Source organism: Trichosurus vulpecula, chromosome 4, assembly GCF_011100635.1.
Source record: "Trichosurus vulpecula isolate mTriVul1 chromosome 4, mTriVul1.pri, whole genome shotgun sequence".
In the NCBI taxonomy this organism is placed as follows: domain Eukaryota; kingdom Metazoa; phylum Chordata; class Mammalia; order Diprotodontia; family Phalangeridae; genus Trichosurus; species Trichosurus vulpecula.
In genome coordinates, this window is record NC_050576.1 from 242,560,407 (window position 1) to 242,584,237 (window position 23,831).

Genomic DNA, 23,831 nt, shown 5'->3' on the forward strand with positions numbered 1-23,831 from the left:
AGAGACAAGCAGATCATTTAATAGGAGACAGGATACCTGTCTTCCAGTACAGTAAGGGATGTTGAAGTCCTGTTGAAGACATATTAGTTGTGATCTGGTTGGCCTCAGAAGGCAGAAGCAGAAGTAGTTAGTAGAAAATACAAAGAGGGAAATGAGTCTCCATGGCAAGAAAATCTTCACAACAGTTAGATTTTTCCAAAGTGGAAGAGATTGCTTTGAAGGGTGGTGAGTTAGCCCATCACCGGAAGTATTCAAACAGAGGCTTGTTGAGCATTTGTTGGTTGTGTTAAAAATGATATTCCTTTTATATATGGTGTGGACCAGATGGCCATGGAGATCCCTTCCAATGCTCTAATTCTGGGATGCTGTGATGAATGTAGTCCCATGGAATGTTAATAAGAGCTTGAACTTAATGTGTTGACATTGGGAAAGGAAAGGAGCACACAGGTGTGAGAATGGCAGTGCCACCAACAACAATACAATGAATTTGGTTGGAGACCATGTTGTTCACCTTATGTTGGTAGGGGGTTCATAGGAGAGGCAGATAGCATTGTTGGTTTCGGAGATGTCCAACAGATAGAAGGGCACGTATCTCTGTTGCTCTCTAGAGTTTGGAGGAGTTCTCCCTCTTTATGGAGAGAACAGTTGAAGGTATTCTTCATAAAAATGAAAGGGACATGGTAAAGAATACAAGAACAAGAGAGGCAAGGAAAGAACTTTGCTGAATCCCAGCCTGTGGTGCTCAGAAGGAAGATAAGACACCAAATAAGGAGCCAGAGAGTTAAAAGGAAGACAGATTATGTCATGATTTGGCATTTTGGAAACCAAATGACAAAAAGTGTCTTCATTTGATTTGTGTGTGTGTGTGTGTGTGTGTGTGTGTGTGTGTTTAAACTAGACCTGCTATTTTACTGATATACAGAATTCTGGTAACTCTCTGTCAATGCAAATCAATACTTCTCTGTTAATTGGAGAGTCCCCTGGGGCACTGGGAGTCCCTATGTGAAAGAGATAGAGCCTTAGTCTTCCTGGCTCTCAATCCACTCTGTCTTGGTTTCCAAGGTGAAGAAGGAAGAGAATAGAAAAAAATACCTCCAAAGTTGGTAATTAGATGGCTTGTAGAGGGTTTTGAAATATATTCAATAGAGTTGGCAGGGAGGGAAGTGCTAGAAATCAGATTGTAAAGGGTTACGTGGAATAGTTGAAAGAGTACTTACTATGGAGTCAGCCAACCTAGGTTCATAGCCTGCCTTTGATATGGTATGTTGTAACCTTGGGCAATTCATTTAGCCTCCAAGGGGTGGCACTCACTGGCCTCCAACATCATTTCCAGCTCCAGATTTATGATCCTAAAGAATAAGCAGGAGGTGTAACAAGAGAGGCAATAAATGTAGACTCATTTTTTAAAGAAGATTGATGGTGAGAAGATGGATAATGATGCTGCATCCATGGACCAGGAATGAGGGAAGCCATTTCATTAAAGTGGAGGGCTGAGTGAAATTGTAGGAAAGATGTACAGTGGGAGCAACAGTGGGGGAACATGTATCATGGTTAAGATAAGCAGCAAAATGGCTCTGTCCCATGGGAAAAGAACAGACCATCCTCAGGACCAAATCTTTGTTCTGTTTCTTTTTAATATCTCATCTGACTTGGGCATGGTGAGATACACTGCCATTCTGTACTACCTAGGACCAGCCTTGTGAGTAAACTCCCCCAATAAAACCTATTTACTACCTAGGTGACATGGGTCCCTCTTTCTTCAGTATCTCAGTGTATTTCTCATGATGGTAGGACTGTCCTTCTGGATGGTCTGCATTGATACATAGGCAAAGTGGAAAGAGTTTATTGATTGAAAGGGGACAGATGGAAGATGAATCCACAGAGGGGTTCATCATAATTCTGGAAGAAATGAGAGGGGGTGTGCCAAAGATTCAGGTGGAGGTAGTGGTCTTGGAAAGGAGAAAAGACTCTTCTTCTGAAGTATTGAGCTTTCAGGTAGATAGGAGGGTAGCCAAGGGTCCTCACTCTGATAAATTCTACTAACCCTCCTCAATAACAGTGAAAGTGAGGTCATCTAGTGCTAATAAAGGGAGTGGAGGGGGGGTGCTTGAGGAAAGAGGAGATTTGGAGTATCCACTACTGGGGAAAATTTGCTAAGGAGTTAACAAATGATGACCAAAAGGACGGCTTAGCTGCAGTGAGAGAGCCTTTGAAGTTGGATAGCAGGACCAGCTAGTATGGAAAGAATGTTGACCTACGTTTGAATCTCAGCTCTGCTATTTACTATCTCTGCAACTTGGAAAAATCATTTCCCTTCTCTAAACCTCAGTTTCTTCACCTGTAATGAAGGGGAGGGACTAGATGGCCTTAGTGATCCCTTCCAGGACTAACTCATATGATCCTATCATCCAGAAACACTCAGCATTGCAGAAGAACAAACACAGAGAGTGTTTGGGTGGCCAATGATTAGCAAGATGGATATGAGTGATGGTCATGGGAGCAAGGGATTCTGGGATGTCATGGCTGGCCGTGGTACCCAAACTGGATAGGGAAACAGGTGAAGTCAGATAGAGATAGGATAAACTCAGACACTAGGAAAGGGTTACAGGACCTGAGGTCACAATGACAGGCAAGATTAGTAAAAATGAAGAATGAAAGGAGGAGTAGCTAGAACCAGAGGAGGACTTCTCAAATGTTGGAAGCAGAACAGTTCTGAGTGATAACAAGGTCCAATGTGCAAGTATGGTTGGATATTATTGACTCTCCAAATTACCCTCGTTCCTTTGTCTTCCTTTTTTTTCTATATTTGTTTTATCTTCAGAAGACTTGAACAACAAAAAAAAGTTATTTTTTTTTACTCCCCGCAAACACCTACTATGAAATAAACACCTTTGTAGAATGGCACTGTTTGGTGTGTCTTTCCTTACAAGAGAAGAAGCCTCAGCTGATACATTCGTACCCCCAAACAACCATAATAAGCATACCAATGGGACTATACCTGGTAATTTTCCTAGCTAGAAGTCCTACACATAGATGCCATCACTATTCCAGTTTCTGTGCACAATAATTGGCAGCCTTTGAATTTAGCCTGTTTTAAACTGAATTTGCAACTACGGATGTTTCTGAAATAATTTTAAGCGATAGAGAATCTGATTATTGCATGAGCTATTTTGTAACGACAGAAGAAACAATTTGACTACAGGTTAAGTGAGTACATTAAAAAGGAAGACAATTACTTTTAAATGGATTTCTAATGAAATGCTTGTAGGTTCTTAAATTCAGCATAGTGCAGAGGTGCACTTTAAATGAAAATAGTCTCTTGAATTTGAAGCTAAAACTGTTTGCAGAAGAATATGAACCTACCTGGTTTCATCAGGCAATAAGTTTGAAGATTTGAAGATGTTTGTTTGAATAAGTATAAAAAAAATGGGGCAAGATGGGGCAGGGGGGGTGGAGGGGAAGTAGTATCTCTAGCCACACTCCTGGACTTCATTCAACTAAAAGTGGCCCTAGAGGGGGCAGCTAGGTGGCGCAGTGAGTAGAGTACTGGCCCTGGAGTCAGGAGGACCTGAGTTCAAATCCGGCCCCAGACACTTGACACATGTACTAGCTGTGTCACCTTGAGCAAGTCACTTAACCCCAATTGCCCTGCCAAAAAAATGCCCCCAAAACGTGGCCCTAGAAAGGTTCTTTGGACCATACAAACCAGAGTTTGTGGCTTATTATCTATCAGAGGCACACATTGTGAATATCTTTCCTGATGGGTTTTTCTAATATCTTGGACTGCAAGCAGTCTTGCAGATAACTTTCAAAAGTGATGGATATTTGGGTATTTGGGAGACAGATGAAGTAGTCAAGAATCTGCAGGTTAATCAGTTTGGGAATTCCTTCTACCAATGATGATTCAGAACCCATCTACCACCATTGACTTTACAATCTGCTAGAATGGATGCACCTTTAGGGCAGGGATTGCAATTTTACTTGTATTTGTATTCTCAGTGCTTATCCCTGTACCTGTCACATAGTAAGCACTTAATAAGTGTCTGTTGTCTGCCTGCCTACAATTTATTTGATAATCTTAGTCTTCTGCAGAGTCAGAGAGAGTAAGTGATTTGCTAATTGTCAAAAAGCTAGCAAGGGTCACAGATACAATTTGAACCCAGAACTTTGTCTCCATAATTCTAGCACTCTATCCACTATTCCAAAGTCGCTATCTCTCCATGAAAATATCATGTCTAATTATTGATGATCCTTTTTCACTCAAGTCACTTAGATTCCATTTACCTACATACCAAAAAAATTGGTCAATTTGATTATTTTAGGACAAAAGTTTATGAAATAAATTGTTTGCCCAGATTATCTAGTGACCACATTGATAAATCAACCCAATCTAAAGGATTGAACAAAATAGTGATGTTGGAATTGGGCTGTTTTCCTAATTTACTGTGTGTATATATACATAATTTTGCAATATATATATATATATATATACACATATACATCTATATTTAAATTACTTAGAGATAATATATTTTAACAAGTGTATTGTCATAAATCCATATGTAAATTTATGTGTATATATAAATATTTCACAAGTTTGTTTTTGTATATTTTGTATGACATATATAATACATTACATATTATGTATAATTTTGCAAGTAAAATTACTTACAGATAAATCTCTCCAAGTAATTGTAGTACATATATGTGTGTGTGTGTGCATGTACAAGTATGTATATCCAAGCAATTTTACGGGGAAAAAGTAAAATACATTTTTTTCTTCTGTACAGATTTTAAGGAGAAGGAAATATAAAGGTTTCTTGTTAAAGACAAATGATTAGCATTTCTTTTAGCTTGTTATTACTTCCTCTGTAGTTTTGTGCACTTTCATCAGCGCAGAGCCAATTTTATCAAACCACTCAATAATGGTATTTGGAGTCATACTACTCAAGAGACGTAATGTGCCTCTGAGCAATGATTACAAAGATATTTCAAAATATGAGGCATAAAGCTACAGCTTTTGAATGGTGAGTTCTTTATTTCCTAAAAGAAAATTCATTTATGATGTTCAGTGATCTATAAATGACCATCAACATCCCCTTGGTTCCCAGTCCTGGTGTCATAATCCACTCACTGCTATCACTCCTCCTTACCAGTCGCCATATTGCCATTTCAATCTCCACAGCATCTCTTTAGCTTGGACCCTTCTCTCCACTCACACGCCCATCAGTCTAGTTCAAGTCTCATAATCCTTCTCTTAGACCACTGAAAAAGCCTCATAATTGGTCTCCATGACTCACCTCTCTCCCTTCTAATCCTTCTTCCATACTGCTCCCAATGAGTTTTTATAAGTCATAGATCTGATCATGGTAGCCATCTATTCCATAAACTTAAACAACTCCCTATTACACTTAAAACTTTTTGTAGCTTGATATCTTGTAACCTTATTAGTGCACATTTCTGATGACAGTCAACAAGCAATTTCTATGTACCAGATACTGGGCTAAGCATTAAGGATACAAATACAAGCCAAAACAGGCCTCTAGGACTATATAATGTAATGGAGAAGACATCATAGGTACACAAGAGATATAGAGTAGTTGGAAGTTAATCTGAAAAGGGAAGGTAAAAGAAGATGGGAAAGACTTCCTGGGGGGAGGACAGAAGTAGACTTTGAGTTGAGTCTTGAAGGAAAACAAGAAAATTAAGAGGAGGGAGTGAGGGGGCAGAACATTCCAGGAATATGGATCAACCAGTGCAGACACAGAGATGGGAGATGGGAGAAACATCTAGCAGCTAGATCATAGGGTGTGTGGAGGGGATTAAGGTATAAGATGTCTGGAAAGGTAGACAGGGGGCAGGCTATGTTAGCTTTACAGAGATGGAGCTGGGGCCTCTTAAAGATTCTATCACTCTTAAAAAACATGAGACTGCCTCGGAAGTTTGTAACTGCCCCTTACTGGAGACCTATAAGGAAAATCTTGATGGCCACTCATAGTGTGCACTATAGGAGGGATTATGGTTCAAGTATGGATTGGACTGACTAGCCATTGAGGTCCCTTTCAGCTCTACAATTCTGGAATTCTGGGACAATTCAGGGATTTGTGATGCTATCATTGTGGACACTTCTTCCATGCTTTCATAGACAGGGCTATACATGTGCCTCCCAATTAAAAAAAAATCATTCTTTCATGACAAGTCTCTCTTAGTTTAACTAGGATTCCTAGTTAAATTACCAGTCAATTCCTCAGACTACTGATGTGTTCAAGGCCTTTCCAGCTTGGTGGGTCTTGCCAAGGCTTCCTTGTCATTGCCTTCTAGAACCCAGGGTCACTTGGATTTCTAAAGTATGACTTTAGCCAAGGCCTTGAAATGCAGTAAACCAGGTGTGCAATCTGACTCTAACTCCCCCTTGCTGTACCAAGGTTATGGTTCTCCTAATCTGCAGACTCACAGAGTTTACTTTCTCTGAGGAATTGTATTGTTTTGTGTGTGCATTTTTTTAGATATCATAACTCTGGTGTTGAATAGCTTGGGGGTATCCTTTCAATTCCCCAAGCAAACATCATAGGTATTCTTGGAGCCCTGAGAAATGCTGAGAAAGAATATGGTTGCAAATGTATCGCGGAAAAACTCGATCTAATCAGCCACTGAGCACAAAAGCAGCAAGGCCTCTGCTCCTTCTGCTTTTGAAGATCACAGGAGAAATCCCTGTTAACTAAAAGACTCTCCTGCCTCCCCGGTTCTCTGGTGGACCATTGGCTGGGCATTAAATAGTCCCAAGGCTACGGTGAACATTTTATTTGCCACTTCGGATCTCGCCAGTGGTTAGAATGTTTCCCGTTGAAGGTGCTGCATTGTATCAGAATGCTAAACCTGAACTTGGATGTGGTTAACTAGTGGTTCACTGATACTATACATTTAAAGCTGGTTGGGAATTTGTAGGTTCCCAAAGTTATCCCTTCTTTTACACTGAGGGGCAAAAAGGTTAAATGGCTTGCCTAAAGTTGTGTGAATAACAAAGCACTGGACTTAGGTGCAGAAGACAACTGAGTGTGTGTCCTGCCTCTGACACTCATTAGTGACAGTTATTCTGCCAAGTCCCCTCACCTTTCGAAGTCTCAGTGTCCACATCTATAAAATGGGGAGATAATACCCTTGGTAATAGCATATAAGGACGTTATGAATATTGAATAAGATTAATGCACATAAAATGTTCAATGTCATCATTATTGTCATTAATATTTAGCAGAGGCAAGAATTATACCCAGATCCTGAGTCCAAATTCAGTATTTGTTCCACTACACAATAGCCGATTTTGTCGCATTTCGTTTAAAAAGAAATTAAGCTTGTATTTAGGTACCCAAACAAATTAGCTGAGACAAGAAGGAAGCCAAAGAAGCCAGAACATGGAGAAAAGGAAGGAGAGCATTCCAGGCATGGGAGACAACCAGTGAAAAGATATGGAGTTGGGAAATGGAGTGCTATGCGGGAAGTATATAAAGAAAACCTCTAGATAGATCATAGTCAGTGGAGGGGAGAAAAGATCAACTAACCAATATAGGAAGAAACTAGATTGTTAAGAGCTTCGAAAGGCAAATCTAGGGATTTATGTTCCGTTTTGGAGTTAACAGTGAGCCACTAGAGTTTATGGAGTTGAGGAGTGGTAATGTGGTCAAGACTTCACTTTAGGACTGTGATTTTAGCACCTGAATGGAGGATAAACTAGACTGGGTAGAGATTTAAGGTAGAGAGGCCAAACAGAAGGAAGGTGATTACAATAGTCATGGAGTGAAATGATGAGGGTCTGCACCAGAATAGTGGCTTCATGAATGGAGAAAAGCGACTGAGACATTGTAAATGCGGAAATTCTAAGAACTGACAATAGGTTGGATTGTGGGGGGTGGGGGGTATCAGTGAGGAGTCAAAGATGGCTGCAGGTCTGGCTAACTGGGAGGCTAATGATGCCCTGGCAGAAATAGGAAAGTTCAGAAGAGAAGACGATTTTAGGGGAAAGATGATGAGTTCTCCTTTGGATATTTTGAGTTCAAAATTTCTGCAGGACACCCAATTCAAGATGTCTAATGAAAAGTTGATGTAATACTGGAGTTCAGGAGAGGGGTTAGTGCAGGGATAAATACATATGAGAATCATCTGCTTAAAGATGATCATTGAATACATGAGGGCTGATGAGACAACCAATCAAGATAGTATAGAGGGAGAAGAGAAAGGAACCAAGAACAGACTCTTGGGGAACAGTCACAGTTAGTGCTCAATACCTAGATGAAGATCCAGCAAAGCAGAACAGCCAGAAAGATAGCAGAAGAAACAGAGGAGAATAGTGCCATAAAAACCTAGAGAGGAGAGATTATCTAAGACAAGAGAGGACTGACAATGCCAAAGGCTTCAGAGAGGTCAAGATTAAGGATTGAGAAATCTTCTATTAGTTTTGGCAATTAAGAGACCATTTGGTAACTTTAGCAAGAGCAATTTTAGCTGAACATTAAGGTTGGAAGCCAGACTGCAGAGGGATAAGAAGAGAGGGAGTGAGGGAAGTACAGGACACTAATTGTAGATGGCTTTCTAAAAGAATTTAGCCATGAAAGAGAAGAGAGATGCATGACAATAGCTGCAAGGATGGTTGGATTATGTGACAATTTTTCGTTTTTGTTTTTAAAGGCCAGGATGGGGGAGGGGTATATGACCATGTGTTAATAGGTAAGAGAAAGAAGCCAGGAAAGAAGAAGAGATTTATGCTATAGTTTTGGGTTTCTTTTTGGCATAGACTGGGCTAAACGGTTTTGGAGAACCCTTCTGATTCTCACATCCTATGATTCTATAATTCGGCCAATGCTAGGTCACCTAAGTCTGCCTGTGCCATCTGCATTCCACCCTAACCAGTTTCATGCTTGCTGCCTGATTGACCTGTAATGAGGCACACCTCATAGAAGTGTCTTTTTGTAAGGAGATGGTTTGGTACACATGATGCTGTTTAGTCATTTTTCAGTTATATTCAACTCTTTGTGACCCCATTTGGGATTTTCTTGGCAGATATATTAGAGCAGTTTGCCATTTCCTTCTCCAGCTCATTTTACAGATGAGGAAACTGAGGCAAACAAGGTTAAGTGACTTGCCCAGGGTCACCCACCTACTAAGTGTCTGAGGCCAGATTTGAACTCAGGAAGATTAGTCTTCCTGACTTCAGGCCTGGCACTCTATCCATTTTGCTATCTTGCTGCCTCAGTGTGTTGGGTATATACCATACCCTTAATTTAATGTTGGCCAGTGCTAACTTGACTCTCCCCCTCTGGCTTCTTCTATGAAGCCAGAGGGCAATAATTAAGCTTCTCCTGCTGAAATCATGTCAGTCCTTACTATACCCTAACTCTAGTATGAGGCACAGTGGTTCAGTAGAGAGACATTAGGTTTGAAGTTGAAGGGTATGGCTTTGAAGCCACATCTCTGTTTTTCTGCTTATGCGACCTGGGTGAAGTTATGCAACCTCTTTTGAGCTCTATTCTTTACCTATAAAAAAAGAGGATGGGTGAACAACTGTACGTATGCATGTGTATGTATATGCACATACACATTGTGCACATATATACACACATGCATTCATGTGTGTATATGCATATGTCTACATACACATATATGCATGAATGTGCACATGCATGTGTGTGTACACAGGTATACTATTTATAAAGTGTCTTTATCTACATACATGTCTATACATACATATATGTGTATATATATGTATATATGTGTGTGTGTATATACATATATATATATATATATATATACATATATACATATAGGACTTTCTCTGTCCTCCCATATCACTTTGCTCCTCTCTTGTACTCAGCTTCTAATCTATGTTTTAGTTACCATCAAGTTATTTTCTGTTTAGTTTATAGTATTGCATTTGTGTACATATGTAGTTTCCTTGTCCTCTCTCTTGCATAAGATCAGATGCTCTAGGGGGGAGAGACCATATCTTAAATATGTTTTTGTCATCCTTGATATGTGGGAAAGTATGATGTTTCACACATAACAAGCATTTAGTAAATTGTGAATGCTTGAATGAATTAGTGAACTCCACAACAGAGAGAAGGGTACTGCCTATCTTTAACCAAACATTGATCAGAACTTCATTGGTCACCCTTCTCTGCCTCTTGCCCCTTGTAGAGAAGTCAGGAGTTAGCTCTGGGAATCACAGGATATCTGCCACTGTGTATCATCCACCAGAGAAGTGAGTGCCGGGATCCCCCTGGGTCACAAATCCAGGTATCTTCAGAGTTACCTGAAAGCAGTTTCTCACTTCATCCAAAGAGTCCATGTCCCCAGTGAACCTCAGAAACCATTTCCCAAGTTCAATTCCTACAGCTTCATCAAAGATAAAAAATCATCCTTAAGCCTATTTTTTTTGTTCTGAAGACAGCTGTGTGACTCACTAGCCAACCCTAGCCCAGATGTTTGGATTTCTCCTGTTGTCTGCTTATAGATAACTTTAAACACAGTCCTAGAAATGCCATCTCTGACTCAAGAACAGATTATTAAATGACCAGTGTGAACATTTATACCTGCAAGTTTGCCAAATGATGTAAATTAGGGTTTGGTTTATTGTTTTGTTGATTACCAAGACTTTTAAAATGTGAATAATGCAGATTATTGTGTTATGCATACATCACCCCTTCCCCAAAGCTGGTTGTTAAATATTTACTAGCCTGGAACATAGTAGGCACTTAATAAAAGCTTATTCTCTTCCCCCTCCCTTAACAACACAACACTGCCTCCACCCCTGCAGCCTTTTCCTTGGATCGACTGATTCCTCCTAGAATTGCCATTTGAAGGAGGGCATTCAATCTACCCATGCATTCATTCTCCTACAGGATGTACCTTCAATTCTCTGGACTTTCATTACCATGTCCCAACATAGGTACCCCCTAAAGGAGTAATTAGAATTATCATCCTAACCAGAGTAACCACTTTTTACTAGTTTCTCCATTCACTGTACATAGGGAGACAATGGAAGAAATAATAAGTTGCATATACTGTGCCATTTTCTATGTGATAAGATGGTTCATATCTCTAAACATATTATACCTTATGTTATAAAGTATATTCAATTACAACACAAAATTATTTAGGCTTAACTTTCACACTGTGTGTCTTGTGTGGCATGGTCCTAAGCTCAGAACAAAGAAACACTGTATTGCAAATAATACTGTAACAGTGACATACCATGGCCTTTAGGGATGTTATAAGTGGGATGACACTTTGCTTGGAGTTCACACCTTCTTATATATTAGAGAATTCACACTGGGAAGAAATCCTGTTGATGTAATGAGTGTCGGAAGCCTTGGTCAAAGCTCACATCTTATTTGCCAGGAGACAACTCTCATTAATACCACTGGTTAAGGCCACTGTGTCAAAGCAATGAAGGCTTTTAGTGAGATCAAAGTTGAGACCAGTGGTTTCCAAAGGACTATACAAGATTGTTACATGGTAGGTTCCAAAATTCCCTCCCCAGGCCCTAGACTTCCACATTCCCCAGTTTCTGCTTCCAGTGAAAATTCTGACTTGGTCTTTGGAAGATAAGATGAGCAATTTTACTAAGGAAGCTCTACATTCCTCAGTATTCTTCAGGCTACTCCTTGGGAAGTAAAGTCAGAAGAGAGTGAGGGGTAGGAAAGAGGAAAGAAAGGAAGAGGAATCCCTGGGATCTAATGATAAGAATGGGGTTTCCAAGAATTCTTCTCTTGCCATCTTAAACATTTGAAATACCATGATTGTTCACTGTACAATACCCTGTGCCATGAGGAAAATAAGTTTGAGTACCTCTGTCCAGATAAGTAAATATGTGAGCAGCTCTTAAGGACTCAGAGTGCATGGTTGGGCACAAAATACTGAGGATGTGGGACTTTTACTGGGTCTTGAAAAAATCACAGACCTAGAGTTGAATGGGAACTGAAAGGACAAATAGTCCAACCCCCTCATTTTTAGGAAACTGGAGATCAGAGATAACAAAGTCATAGGGACAGCGAGTGGGAAATGTGGATTTAAATCCAGGCCCCCTGACTCCAAATCTAATACTCCTGACTCCACCATAGGAATTGGCTCCAAGAAGCTGTAGCATGAGCAGTGCCCACAATCCAGAAAACCATCTTAGCAGATGGGCTAAAAGAGGTTGAGGGTAACCAATAGGCCTCAAACCCTTCAGTGAGTCAGGGGCATATCTAGCCAAAGCATGTGAAGACTTCCCCTGATGGAATGGACAATAAGAACAATTTATTCCAATAGCCATGAAGTTGGCTGAAGCAGGTGCTGTGGAGCTTTTAGAGCTTGGTCAGATATCAGAAGTCACCAAAGTCAGCCATTGAATCCCAGGCCATCACCAGTCATCTTTCATCTTGCTACTAGACTTCTATAACTCTGGAAGAGAGTGAGGCTGACAATTTTGTACAATTCTGCCTTACTTAAATCCAATTCACCTCCAAGTCAGCACATCACCCTGTGATATCATGGGTTCTCTTCAAAAAAAAAAAAAAACAAAGGACAGAGGAACAACAACAGTAATTAGCCTAACAATTAATTGGATTAACAACTAGAGAAGAAAGGCCTTTGTTTGTCCTTCTTCTTGAAGAGGACCATGAGGGGAAGAAGATGATGCCATGACTTGCAAGTGAATTGGATTTAAGTGAGGGAGAGTTGTGCGAAGTCACCAACTTCAGGGCATTTCAGAAGAGCGTGGGTGGCCAGGGTAGGTAAGCCAGCCTAGTTGAAAGCAGCAAGGAACCCTGAGGGAGAGACAGGAAACAGCATATGCCAGGCAAGGCAAACTACAACTGCCACATTGACCACCATCTCCCCATGTACCCTGATAGAGATATCCCAGAACCCTGAGGTGAAGAGATTTGGAAATAGCAGTGTCACCACAAACAACAGACCTGCTTCTGATCTTTCTGGCCCTCATGTCATCATTGTGAGGGGAAATAGTTGTGCAGAACGTGCCTATCTTCTTCATCACCACCAGCAACAACTGCTGATCAGCTTTCACCAGCAGACAGATGATCACAAGAGTTCTGAGAGTGGCAGAACCCAAAGAACAATCGTTTTGCTTCTGTCCCATCTTTCAAGATCATCATCTGGAGAAGTAATTCCTGTGGAGAAGGCAACAGTCTTCTTCGCCAAGTGCCACTCACACAGCAAGCAAGCCAACTGGACTGAAGCAGCAAGGAACCATGAAAGAAAGGAGGAAGTATGTGCCAGGCAAGTCAAACCACCATCCACTTGACGGTCCTAAGAACCTGAACCCAAGAACCTTTTCAATAGCAATTCTTCCAGCTAGTATCCACAAGTTGGCAACTGATCCCCAAGCATTACAGCCACATCTATTTAAGAATTAGAAAAGAAAGTTCTTGTCACCAAAGTCAAATGGTTCAACATCAGAAACTGATATGATTTTATCAGTGCAGATTAAATTAAAGAAGAGCCATCAATATCTGCCTTGTCATTATACCCCAAGGTCTGCGGATTTTCCGTCTAATTTACAGCTGACACTTTCCTAATGTTTTGTCTCTGTCTCTAGAATGTGAGCTCCTTGAGAGCAGAGATGGTCTTACTGTTCTATGTGTATCCCCAATGTTTAGCACTGTGCTTTGTACATAGTAAGTGCTTAATAATTACATTCATTCATGCATTCACTCATTCATTTAAAGGCCTGAATAATTGCAATGTTTTGTAACGTTCCCTAACTGAAGGAAAGGTGTGAGCACTTAATAGGGCACCAGATGAGACAGAAAAGGTAGGTCTAATTATTTTTGTTGTCCAGTCATTTTTTTGTTTGTTTTTAAATCATGTCCACCTCTTTCTAACCCCTTTAGGGTTTTCTTAGCAAAGATACTGGAGTGGTTTGACATTTCCTTCTCCAGACCATTTTATTGATGAGGAAAGTGAGGCAAACAGGGTAAAGTGACTTGCCCAGGGTCACATAGCTAGTATGTGTCTGAGACTGGAATTGAACTGAGGAAGATGAGTCTTCCTGACTCCAGACCTGGCACTCTAAATACTATACTGTTTAGCTGTCCTTAGATCTAATTATGCAAGGTCTTTAATCAAAGCTTGAAAAAAATCGATTTTCTTTGGTTCTGGAACAGTCGTAAGGAAAACTGTCTTTATATGTTTAAATGTGCTCTGAGCCACTTTTTATGATGAGGGAGCAAAAATAGAAGGATAAAGACTGGACCTGTGATTTCATTATGGGGAACTCCCAGGTAAGGAAACTCCCTCTCCCAAAGCCAGTCAGCACCTTCGACACCTTACAGTCTTAGCAAGTTGCATAGAGTACTGAGAGGTTAAGCAACTTTCCTAGTGTGTCTCAGCTAGCAATTCTCAGAACTGGAACTGGAAGTAGGGTCTTTTCTGGTAACAAGGCCAGCTCCCTATCCATTATAACATGATGCCTCCTTTGGGCTTTATGGATTCTGGAGTTAGAGATCCCAAGTTCAAATCCTCCCTGATACTTTATTGTCTGTATCACCTACAACCGACATGTGACTCAGTTTCTGCAGGTGTAAAATGAGGCAAATTGAACTGGATGGTTTCTAAGGTCATTTCCACTTCTAGTTTTATAATCCTATGACCATAATCAAGGCACTTGAATTCCCTTGAGGCAGAATTTTCTCATCTGTAGAATGAAATAATTGGATTAGAGGACCTCAGGGGGTCCTTCCAGGCCTCAGTCAACATCCTTTGCTCCCACCAGAAGGGGTCTATTTTCTTTTAATCAGCATAGGGAGGGTGGTGAAGGCTGAGGAGTGAAGAACAGGGTTTCCTCATTCAAATTATGATACTGTTTCATAATGAAGAGGCTTAAATTCAAAGGCAGAAGACCTGGATTGAAATCCCAGTTCGTCCCTTGCTCCAAGTGTGACCAGGTGGCATAGTGCATACAGTACTAATCTCGGAGTCAAGAAGACCCAGGTTCAAATTCTGCCTCAGACACTCACTTGTTGTGTGAACTTGGGCAAGTTGCTTAACCTGTCTACCTCCATTTTCTCGTCTGTAAAATTGCGGAAAAGATATGGACTTCACCAGGTTTGTTGCGAGAATCAAATTAGATCATATATGCAAAGCACTTTGTAAGTCTTGAAGTGTTTTGTAAAAGTTAGATATTACTGCAGCTACTCTTGTTTGTTTGTTTCTTCATCTATTAAATAAGGAAGTTGGAGGTCGATTCCAACTGTGAATTCTATGATATTCTCACAAAATTGCCCGATCAGGACTTCCCATTCCCCTTAAAATAAGGAAGAGCCCCTAGGGTGGTCATGCTGTGCTCTGAAAGATTAAAAGAAAGAGAATTGACCTGGAATACAGTCTCACTGTCCACCAAGAGCTGTGCTATAGCAAAATTGTGTTTCCCCCCTGTGTGCTGTCCCAGGGAGAAAGGTAGCTGACCTTTTGAGCATTTTGCTCCTGTCAAGTGATGTGGGATTGAATTACCTAGTGCACAATGTCCCCACCATTGTGTTCTGATTTGATTCTTCCCTGTGGCACAAGCTTTTGATACATATAGTGAGTTCTCTCTGACTTCACTCTCAGAAGGAGCCTACTACATCTCCTGCTCAGATTTCCTGGGGTACTTTGAGGGGTTTGGGAGTACTCCATCTCCAGTGCCGTTGGCTTGAGTCCTCACTGACTATACCTCATCTCCCTAATATTAGATACTTAATATCTATTAGCTTTTACAAAGGGATATTTACCTCAAAGATATAAAAAGACAAGTACAAATATAGGCTCCCAACATTTTAGGGGTGAATGGGCTGACTCTGAAAGTAGACTTTCTAAATAACATTGGTCCCAGCAAAATAGCATCCAGATGTGGCATGACTGTTGGATGCATCCTTATCTCAGCTACCACTGATTGTGTCCCAAAAGGTCACCGCATGCTCCTTGGGGGAAGAAGGGTGCTGGGCCGGCTGCTACACTATGGCCTTTAACTTTCAGATTTCTGGAGGCCCAATCTCTGACCTTTTGAAACTCATAAGGTCAGAGCCTCCAGATTAATCTCCGTTGACTAGAATGAAATGGGCTGAGGAGGAGGTAAGTCTGGCAAACAATCAAAGCCTGTTTTCATGAGGCAATACGACCTCAGAGTCCTGGGAGAAGGCTCAGCCCTCTCTCCTTACAGTGTTATCTATTACTGGACTATCAGCAAAGGAGTCAAACTACCAAAGCAGAACCAAAAAGAAAATGGTTGAGAGCCAAACTGACTCCCACTTTCTGAAGCCAATCAAGGACCTGAATGATTGTAGGCCTATTTACCACCAGGTGAGCTGACCAAATTACAAAATATCTACACATGCTCCAGTTTCTCCAAGGCATTTGCATTACAAATCATAGCAACTCTCTCTTAGAAGTATCTACTAGCCTCTTCTACACAGGGAGACTCCTGCTGAGGTTCTCTGGGGGTGTGTCATACGTAAAAAAAGAGATGTTCTGTTACACACAAAAGAGGCGTTCTGAATGCTTGGAAAATAATAAAATAAATTAAATTACTAAATCTTCAGTGTGAGCATTTTCACCTTGGAAATTGGCAAATGCTACTATTGAGGACTTGATTTAAGAGTGCTAATCGAACTTTTAAATGTTTTGTGCATACATTTTCCCTCTGGAAAGCCAGTTGTTAAACATTTACCAGTGCATGTCTGATGATAACTGTCTCCGACTATCTCAGCATGTTGTCAAATATCTCTGATTCTCTATCTACATCTCTCACATTTCCCCCTTGTGTCTACTTAGAAAATGCCTCCTCCCCCCGATTTCAGACTTAATCATCTCTTGCCAAAACTATTGCAATAGACTCATAATTAGACTCAAAAAGTCATTGATTTAGATGTGGAAGAGACCTTAGAAGTTGAAGTCCCAACAACTACTTTTATATTCTTCGTACCTAACGGTCCCACAGTCGAGTCTCAGATCAATGCCAAGGACGAAGGTAATTAAAAGTTCCCCAGGTCTGCCCCATGGATTCTTAGTTCACTACAATCCCAACCTGCGGTTGGATGATAAGTACAGGGCAAGCAGGAAGCTTCTGGCTCAATAGGGGCTCCTTCAAGGCAAAGACTGTTTTGTTTTGTTTTGTTTTTGTCTCTTTTTGTATTCCCAGCACTTAGCACAGTGCCTGGCACATAGTAGGTTCTAAATAAATGTTTACTGAATGAAAAAACATTAATAAATAAATCTATGGATATTAATGCTTGCCTTCCCTGATGCTGAAAGAGTATAAGTAATAGGGTCCTGATTTTAAATTGCCCCCATGACTAACCATATTTGGGGAGTAAATAAAAGCCCTGGATTTGGAATCAAGAATACCTGAGTTCAAATCCGACCTTAATAGGTATGCAACTGAATAAGTCACACACCCTCTGTCAGACTCAGCTTCCTTATCTGTAAATGAGAATAATAAAAACACATGCTTCACAAGGTTGATGTAAGGATCAGAAGAGATAATATATGCAAAGTGCTTTACAAACCTTAAAAGGCCATGTTAATGATAGCTCTTATGTCTAGAGTAGGGAGAAGCTGTCTCCATTTCAAGGGTTAAGGCAGAGGTGAGTCGTGGGATCCAAAATGACTTTCTCTTATATGTAGAACCTATACTGGATTACATGTCATCTTGGCAGGGAGCGGGGAGGAGAGAGAGGGAGAGAAAATTTGGAACCCAAAAACTTGTGGAACTGAGTGTTGTCAATTAAAATAAAAAATAAATTTATTAAAAAAAAAAACAAAAACAAAAAACAAAATGACCTTACCTGCACCTTTGAAAATGTTCTTCAAACCCCTTGCCTGTGACAACCTCCCCAGTCTCTAAACCCTTCCGTGATATGTGCAAATATGTCTGTACTCTGATGATCAAAGGAAAGCACCCAGGACTGCTCTCCAAATCCCTTCTTTTCAGGCAACGGGTTCATGAAGAAAGGGCATTAAAAGACAAAAAAAAGAATAATTTATCTAACTCAAGTTCCACAGGTAAATGGTCACACAATCTAAGCAAAAATAATAACTGGCAATTCAGGTGGTTCGGAAGCTGGAGTAGGCTCATTGTTGTCTCAGTGGGCATTCATGTGCAAAGTATGTGGGTAATAATTTGCATTCTCTTAAACTATTATGCTCCATGACCATCTGGGGGAAAGCGGCTAGGATAAATAGAGCAAAAACATTTGGGAGGAAGACTTATTTTTTAAAGAAAAGAAAAAAAAACACTAGCATAGTTGGTCCTGCCTGCTGCTACCTTAGAATCCCCAGGATAATGCGGAGGTCAGGGTGGGGGGAATCCTAATTATTTTATCTTTGCTCACAGTGGTGTCTGTTTGCTGCAGTTCTAAGAATGGGAGTGTTTCTGGGCATCTCCCATGGAAATATAATACAGAGAAATTTTAGAATTCCAAAATTTTTCCCAGTTTTGCCCAAAAATTTCCCCAAATTTTGCAAGTTTACTCCCATAGAGCATTTTTATAATACTACTTTATGTAATATTGATATTTCTTGTTCTTAGTCGAGCAGAAGTGTTATGGAAAATGTGTGTGTGTGTGTGTGTGTGTGTAAACAGCATTTAGATGAGTGTCTAACATCACAGCAATTGAACCTGCCTCATCCCTCCATAGGGGAGATTCTGTTAAAGAACAACCAATGTTCTCTTCATTTCTGAAAGAATGAGCCAATTTCCTATCATAGGTCATTCCCCCAAAGTCTCTTATTTTCATTTACTTGTTGACGTTTGTGGAAAAATAGAGCTAAAGTGAAAGTTGATGGAGTTTTAGAGTATGTGCTGAAATACCTCACAAACTGAATTTCTCCAATCCTTTTGTCTTAGCTTCTCATTTTCTTAAATACTTTGGGCAGACGTGTCCTAGGGGACACAGTGGTTCAGTGTCCTAGAAAGGCTAGGCCAGTCCATTCAAACCAGTTGTAATTGTTAACACGTCTTTGTCGTTTACCAGAGAATGAAGGTTCTATAAGCTATACTGAGAGTGCCTACACGATGACAAAATAATGGGTGGATTTAGTCGATTTGGTGGGAAAAAAGGGAAGGCTTCTTAAGTCAATTATTTCTGCTTGCTTCAACAAACTATCAGATTGATTGAATTAAAATAAATGTAATTTTTTGTTTGTTTTTGCTTTCGCTATTGTACCATTGTTTGAATGGGGCCTGGTATGTCTTCACCTGCCTAACTATATATATGTATGTATGTATGTATGTATGTATGTATATACATACATATATGTATATATGTGTGTATAAATCACTATATAATATTTATATATGTATATATAATTATATAATACAATTGTGTATATATTATAGAAAGAAATATAATGGTAACTGATATAACTTTAAGATTTGCAAAATGCTTTACAAATATTATCTCATTTTCTCCTCACAATAACACTGAGACAAAGGTGCTATAACTATCCTCATTTTTACAAATGTGGAAACTGAGGTAAAGAGCAGTTTAATGACTTGTCCAGAGTTACACAGCTAGCAAGTATCTTCCTGACTCCAGGTACTGTCCTTGATTCAGTGAGTCACCTAGATGCCTAAGAGAAAGAAGAGATGTAATAGGTAAGTAAGGTAAGTAATAGGTAAGTAAAATTGACAAAGGGAGATAGCATGACATATGGGCTAGAGACCCGGGTTTGGAGTCAGTTGAGCTCTGAATTTAGGTCCTGCCTCTGATATATTCTGGCTCTATCATCTTGGATAAATTATTTAGTTTCTTAGTGTCCCAAGGGACTCACAAAGACTATAAATTGCCAAGAAGGTTCTAATCTTCACTGAGTCAGGGAATTTCCTCACTGGGATGAAATCAGAGGATTGAATATATGTGTGCCATGTGTGTGGGCATGCACACACATACATGGAATTTCATCTTTTAGAGGAACTCCACGTATGGAAACTCCCTCCACTGATGCAGTCATGCAAAATGGCAATTTCTCCTCTCCAATGGTTGCCTGAGGGAGCTCAGAGGGCAAGTGACTTTTCAATAGTCACACAGCAAAACTAGAACCCAGAGATTTCTGACTCCCAAGCTTTCCCTACGACACTACACAAGACAATATATTTCCTCTCCTGGTGGTACAAACACCTTAAATTCTCACTTCTCAGAGCTAATCAAAAATAGTTTACATATGATTGAATAGTTCAAAAACTAAGTGCCTATTATATAATAAAGTCATGTGCTAGGTGTTGGGTGGGTGTCCGTGGAGAAAAATAAAATAGTCTTTGCTCTTGAGGAGCTTAAATACTACTTGGGGGAGGGGGATCCAATATGCCCACAAGTAAGTAAATGCATAACAATTTGATGAGGATGGAAGCAGTGACCGTGTTTGGCAGGGGGCGGGAGATGCTCAGAAGAGGGTTCTAGAAGAAGATGGCACATGAACTTAAGTAGGAGATTCTCTGAGGCAGAGATGAAGAAGGAAGAACTGCATGCCAACCTGCATCAAGGCTCCAGACTGAGAGAAAAACGCCAGGTTCGGAGAGTAGCCACAGGCCAGTTTGGCCAAAACAATGAGCAAACCAAGGTGGGGTACCATGAAATAAGTCTGAAAAGGTGGGTGTGGAAGCCAGATTGTGAATGACTTCAAATGGGGAAAGCATGTAGGAGTGTTCTACTTTATCCTAAAGCCAAGAAGACCATGAAGATTTCTAAGTGATGGGAGTGGGTAGTCCAACCTGTGCCTTTGGAAGAATATCTGGGCAGCTGTGTGAAGGATGAAAAGGAGGAAAAAAAAGAAAGAGGAATACCAATTAGAAGGCTACTGCAAAAGTCCAGGCAACAGGGGATAGGGGCCTGAAGTCAAACACTGACCACATGGATAGAGAAAAGGAGATAGATATAAGAAATGTTTTGAAAGTACAAAGGAGATTTGGCAACTGATTGGATAATGAGTAGTTAGGAAGGGGTGAGTGTCCAGAGTGATTAGTCAAAATATTTCCAAATTATTTTTGTCTCTCACGTCCCCAAGACAGATCTACACACTGTTTCCTAAACATATTTAGATTTTCCAGGGTTTTGTTCGTTTTCTCTTCATTCCTACCCTAATCCTATTTCTTCAACCACACAAAATGACTTGTTCCTCTTTACTGACTATTTGAATATGAGTCATCTTTTAGAGCCCAAGTTATTGTCTAACTTCCCCATGTAGCCATGCTTGATCACCACCAGCTCAAAGTGATCCCTCTTTCTCCTGATTCTTCTAGTAAGTATTGTCTCTACCACTCTCTATATTTATTCATTCATTCAGAAACATCTATTGAATGCCTATTGTATTCCAGACTTACAGGCACCTGTACTGCTAGCTAGTTAGGGGTGATATATTAGAAGACTAGACTTGGAGTCAAGGACACCTGAGTTCAAATCCTGTCCCATACACTTACTGGCTATGTGGTCCTAGAGAAATCTTTAAATTTATCTTTGCCTCAGTTTCCTCCTCTGTAAAATAGCACCTATCTCAAAGGGTTGTTGCAAGAGTCCAGTGAGGTCATACGTAAAGCATTCTGCAAACCTTAAAGAGCTCTACAAACATTAGTTATCACTTCTCCACTCATATCTCTGGTCTACATAATACCAATGGTGTCAAACTCACAGTGTTGTGCTTTTCTAATGAAATAATGTGTTTATTTTATATATATTTACTTGTGCCCGTGAGGTCTCTCCCTGGAGAATGGAAACTCTTTAATTAAGGCCACAGACTGTTTTATTTCTGCCTTTGCATCCCTGGCAATGTTAGAGACCTAAGTGCACATTTAATGCTATTAATTGTTGAATGGATGGAGAAATGTAAAGATCTTTGTGAACTTTAAAGAAATACCCACCATTAGTATTATTGTCATTATTAACAAGGATCTCTTACTGATCTTTGGTGATCGGTAATTGAATTCTCTTTAACCCTAATGTTATAAAATCATAGGTCTAAAGCTGGGAGAGACCTCAGAGGACATCCTCTTTACACATGAAAAACATGAGTTCCAGAATGATTAAATGACTTGCCAGAGATTGTGCAGGTAGCAAGCAGCAGAGATGGGATTGAAAGTCGTGTCCTCCCATCACCACCCCCAGTTCCAGAGCCAGTACTGTTTCCTCTGTGCAAAACTGCAGATCATTTATGAGGCCACTTTAATACAGTGGAAAGAAAAGTCACCGGACTTTGGGTCACATTCAAATTCTCTCTGCCACTGGCTGCTCATGTGACCTTGAACAAGACACAAAGCTTGTTAGGGCTGCAATGAGGGAATTGGATTAGATGACCTGTAAGTTTCTTTTAAGCTACTAAAAATCCTTGTGATTAGGTCACCTATACTGATAAAGGAAATAGCAAGGAGAAATGCATCAGAGATGATAACTCTAAAAACTGTACCCGTGATTTAAAAAAAAATCATTGGTTTCCTGTTATGGCTCCCAAATCCTAACTTCACTCTGATTTTTCACTCTCCCTGCCTTGGTGGCCACAGCAGCCCATGAGAGGTGCCTCAAGGTCACAGTGTTGTCCCTTGTCTTTATTCACAGGATTTGACCAGCGCCTGGTGTTTATCTACCGGTGTGTGCCAGCTCAGATAGATTAGCTTCTTGTAATTCTTTCCTCCACTTTTCCTTCCCCCGGAGGACACATCTATATCAAGGACTTGTCTAATTACTGAGTAGGTGAAGAATAGAAATTTGTTAGGCCAGCCTTGTCCTCACTGTCAGGAGCTTTGGAGAGCTCGATACCAGCTCTATCATACATCTCTTGTTTACCTCCACATCAAAACAGATCAAAGAAGCAGAGATTGGTGGTCACAAAGGCAGCGACTTCCTAGCAGATCACACATGCTGTGTATCAGAGAAATATTGTGCCACTTCTGTGGGGCTGACATTGAAACGACATTGTAATCCTGGCCATCTGTCTTCCTTCTCTAGATGTCGATGAATGTGCAGTGCTGAACGGAGGCTGCCAGCAGAGCTGCATTAACACTGAGGGCTCCTTCTACTGTGAATGTGATATGGGATACAGACTCCATGCTGATGGACGCACCTGCATAAGTGAGTAAATATTAGAGCCAGCTTGAAGCCCTTTCCAATGAAAATCGACCTAGCCATGTGGGGGCCCTGGAGGAAGGCTTGCTCTTGAAAAGAAAAACCTCTATAGAATCCATCAGTACTTCACAAATACAATGCTACTCCTTGGTCTCAAAAATAGTTGGTCTCAAAAAGGCAACAGTCTCCATGGGATTTCTAAATGATCTTTTTCTTTTAAATTGCTCATCTGAAAGGTGGGGCTTGGTCAAAATGGTGTTGGATTGGGAGCTTTAAAAGCCTGTTTAATGGGCTGCAAAGTATGATAGTAGCGATATTTCTGTAACTTCTACTTTTCATAATTTGGAGTCAGAGAACCTGGGTTCAGATTCTACCTTGCTACTTCCTGTGTGACCCTGAACAAGCCATATCCTCTCTGGGACATCAGTAATATTATTGATTGTATTATCAATGACCAGCAACCGAATTCTCCTTACCCCAAAAAACTTTCAGTCTTTTTTTTTTGTAAAAGCAGAGGTTTCGACTAGATGACTTCTAAAGTCCTTTTCAACTCTAAATGCATGGCCTTATGAATACAATGGGCCTGTATATCATACACATCTACTCTCCCAATTCTCTTTAGTCAGGTAAGAAAAATTTATTAGATGCCTACTATGTGTCAGGCACTATGTGAAGAACTGAGGATTCAAAGAAAGGCAAAAACTAGTTTCTGTCCTCCAGGAAGTCACATACTAATGGGAGAGACAACGTGTA

General features: G+C 40.3%; 1 protein-coding gene across 1 annotated transcript in view; it reads left to right on the top strand.

Moving 5' to 3' along the window:
- LOC118847055 (multiple epidermal growth factor-like domains protein 6) overlaps positions 1–23,831 on the top strand; it is a 773,415-nt gene that overhangs the window by 520,058 nt on the left and 229,526 nt on the right. The window contains 1 exon segment of the mRNA XM_036755675.1: positions 22,962–23,084. Coding sequence (XP_036611570.1) covers positions 22,962–23,084 — 123 coding nt within the window.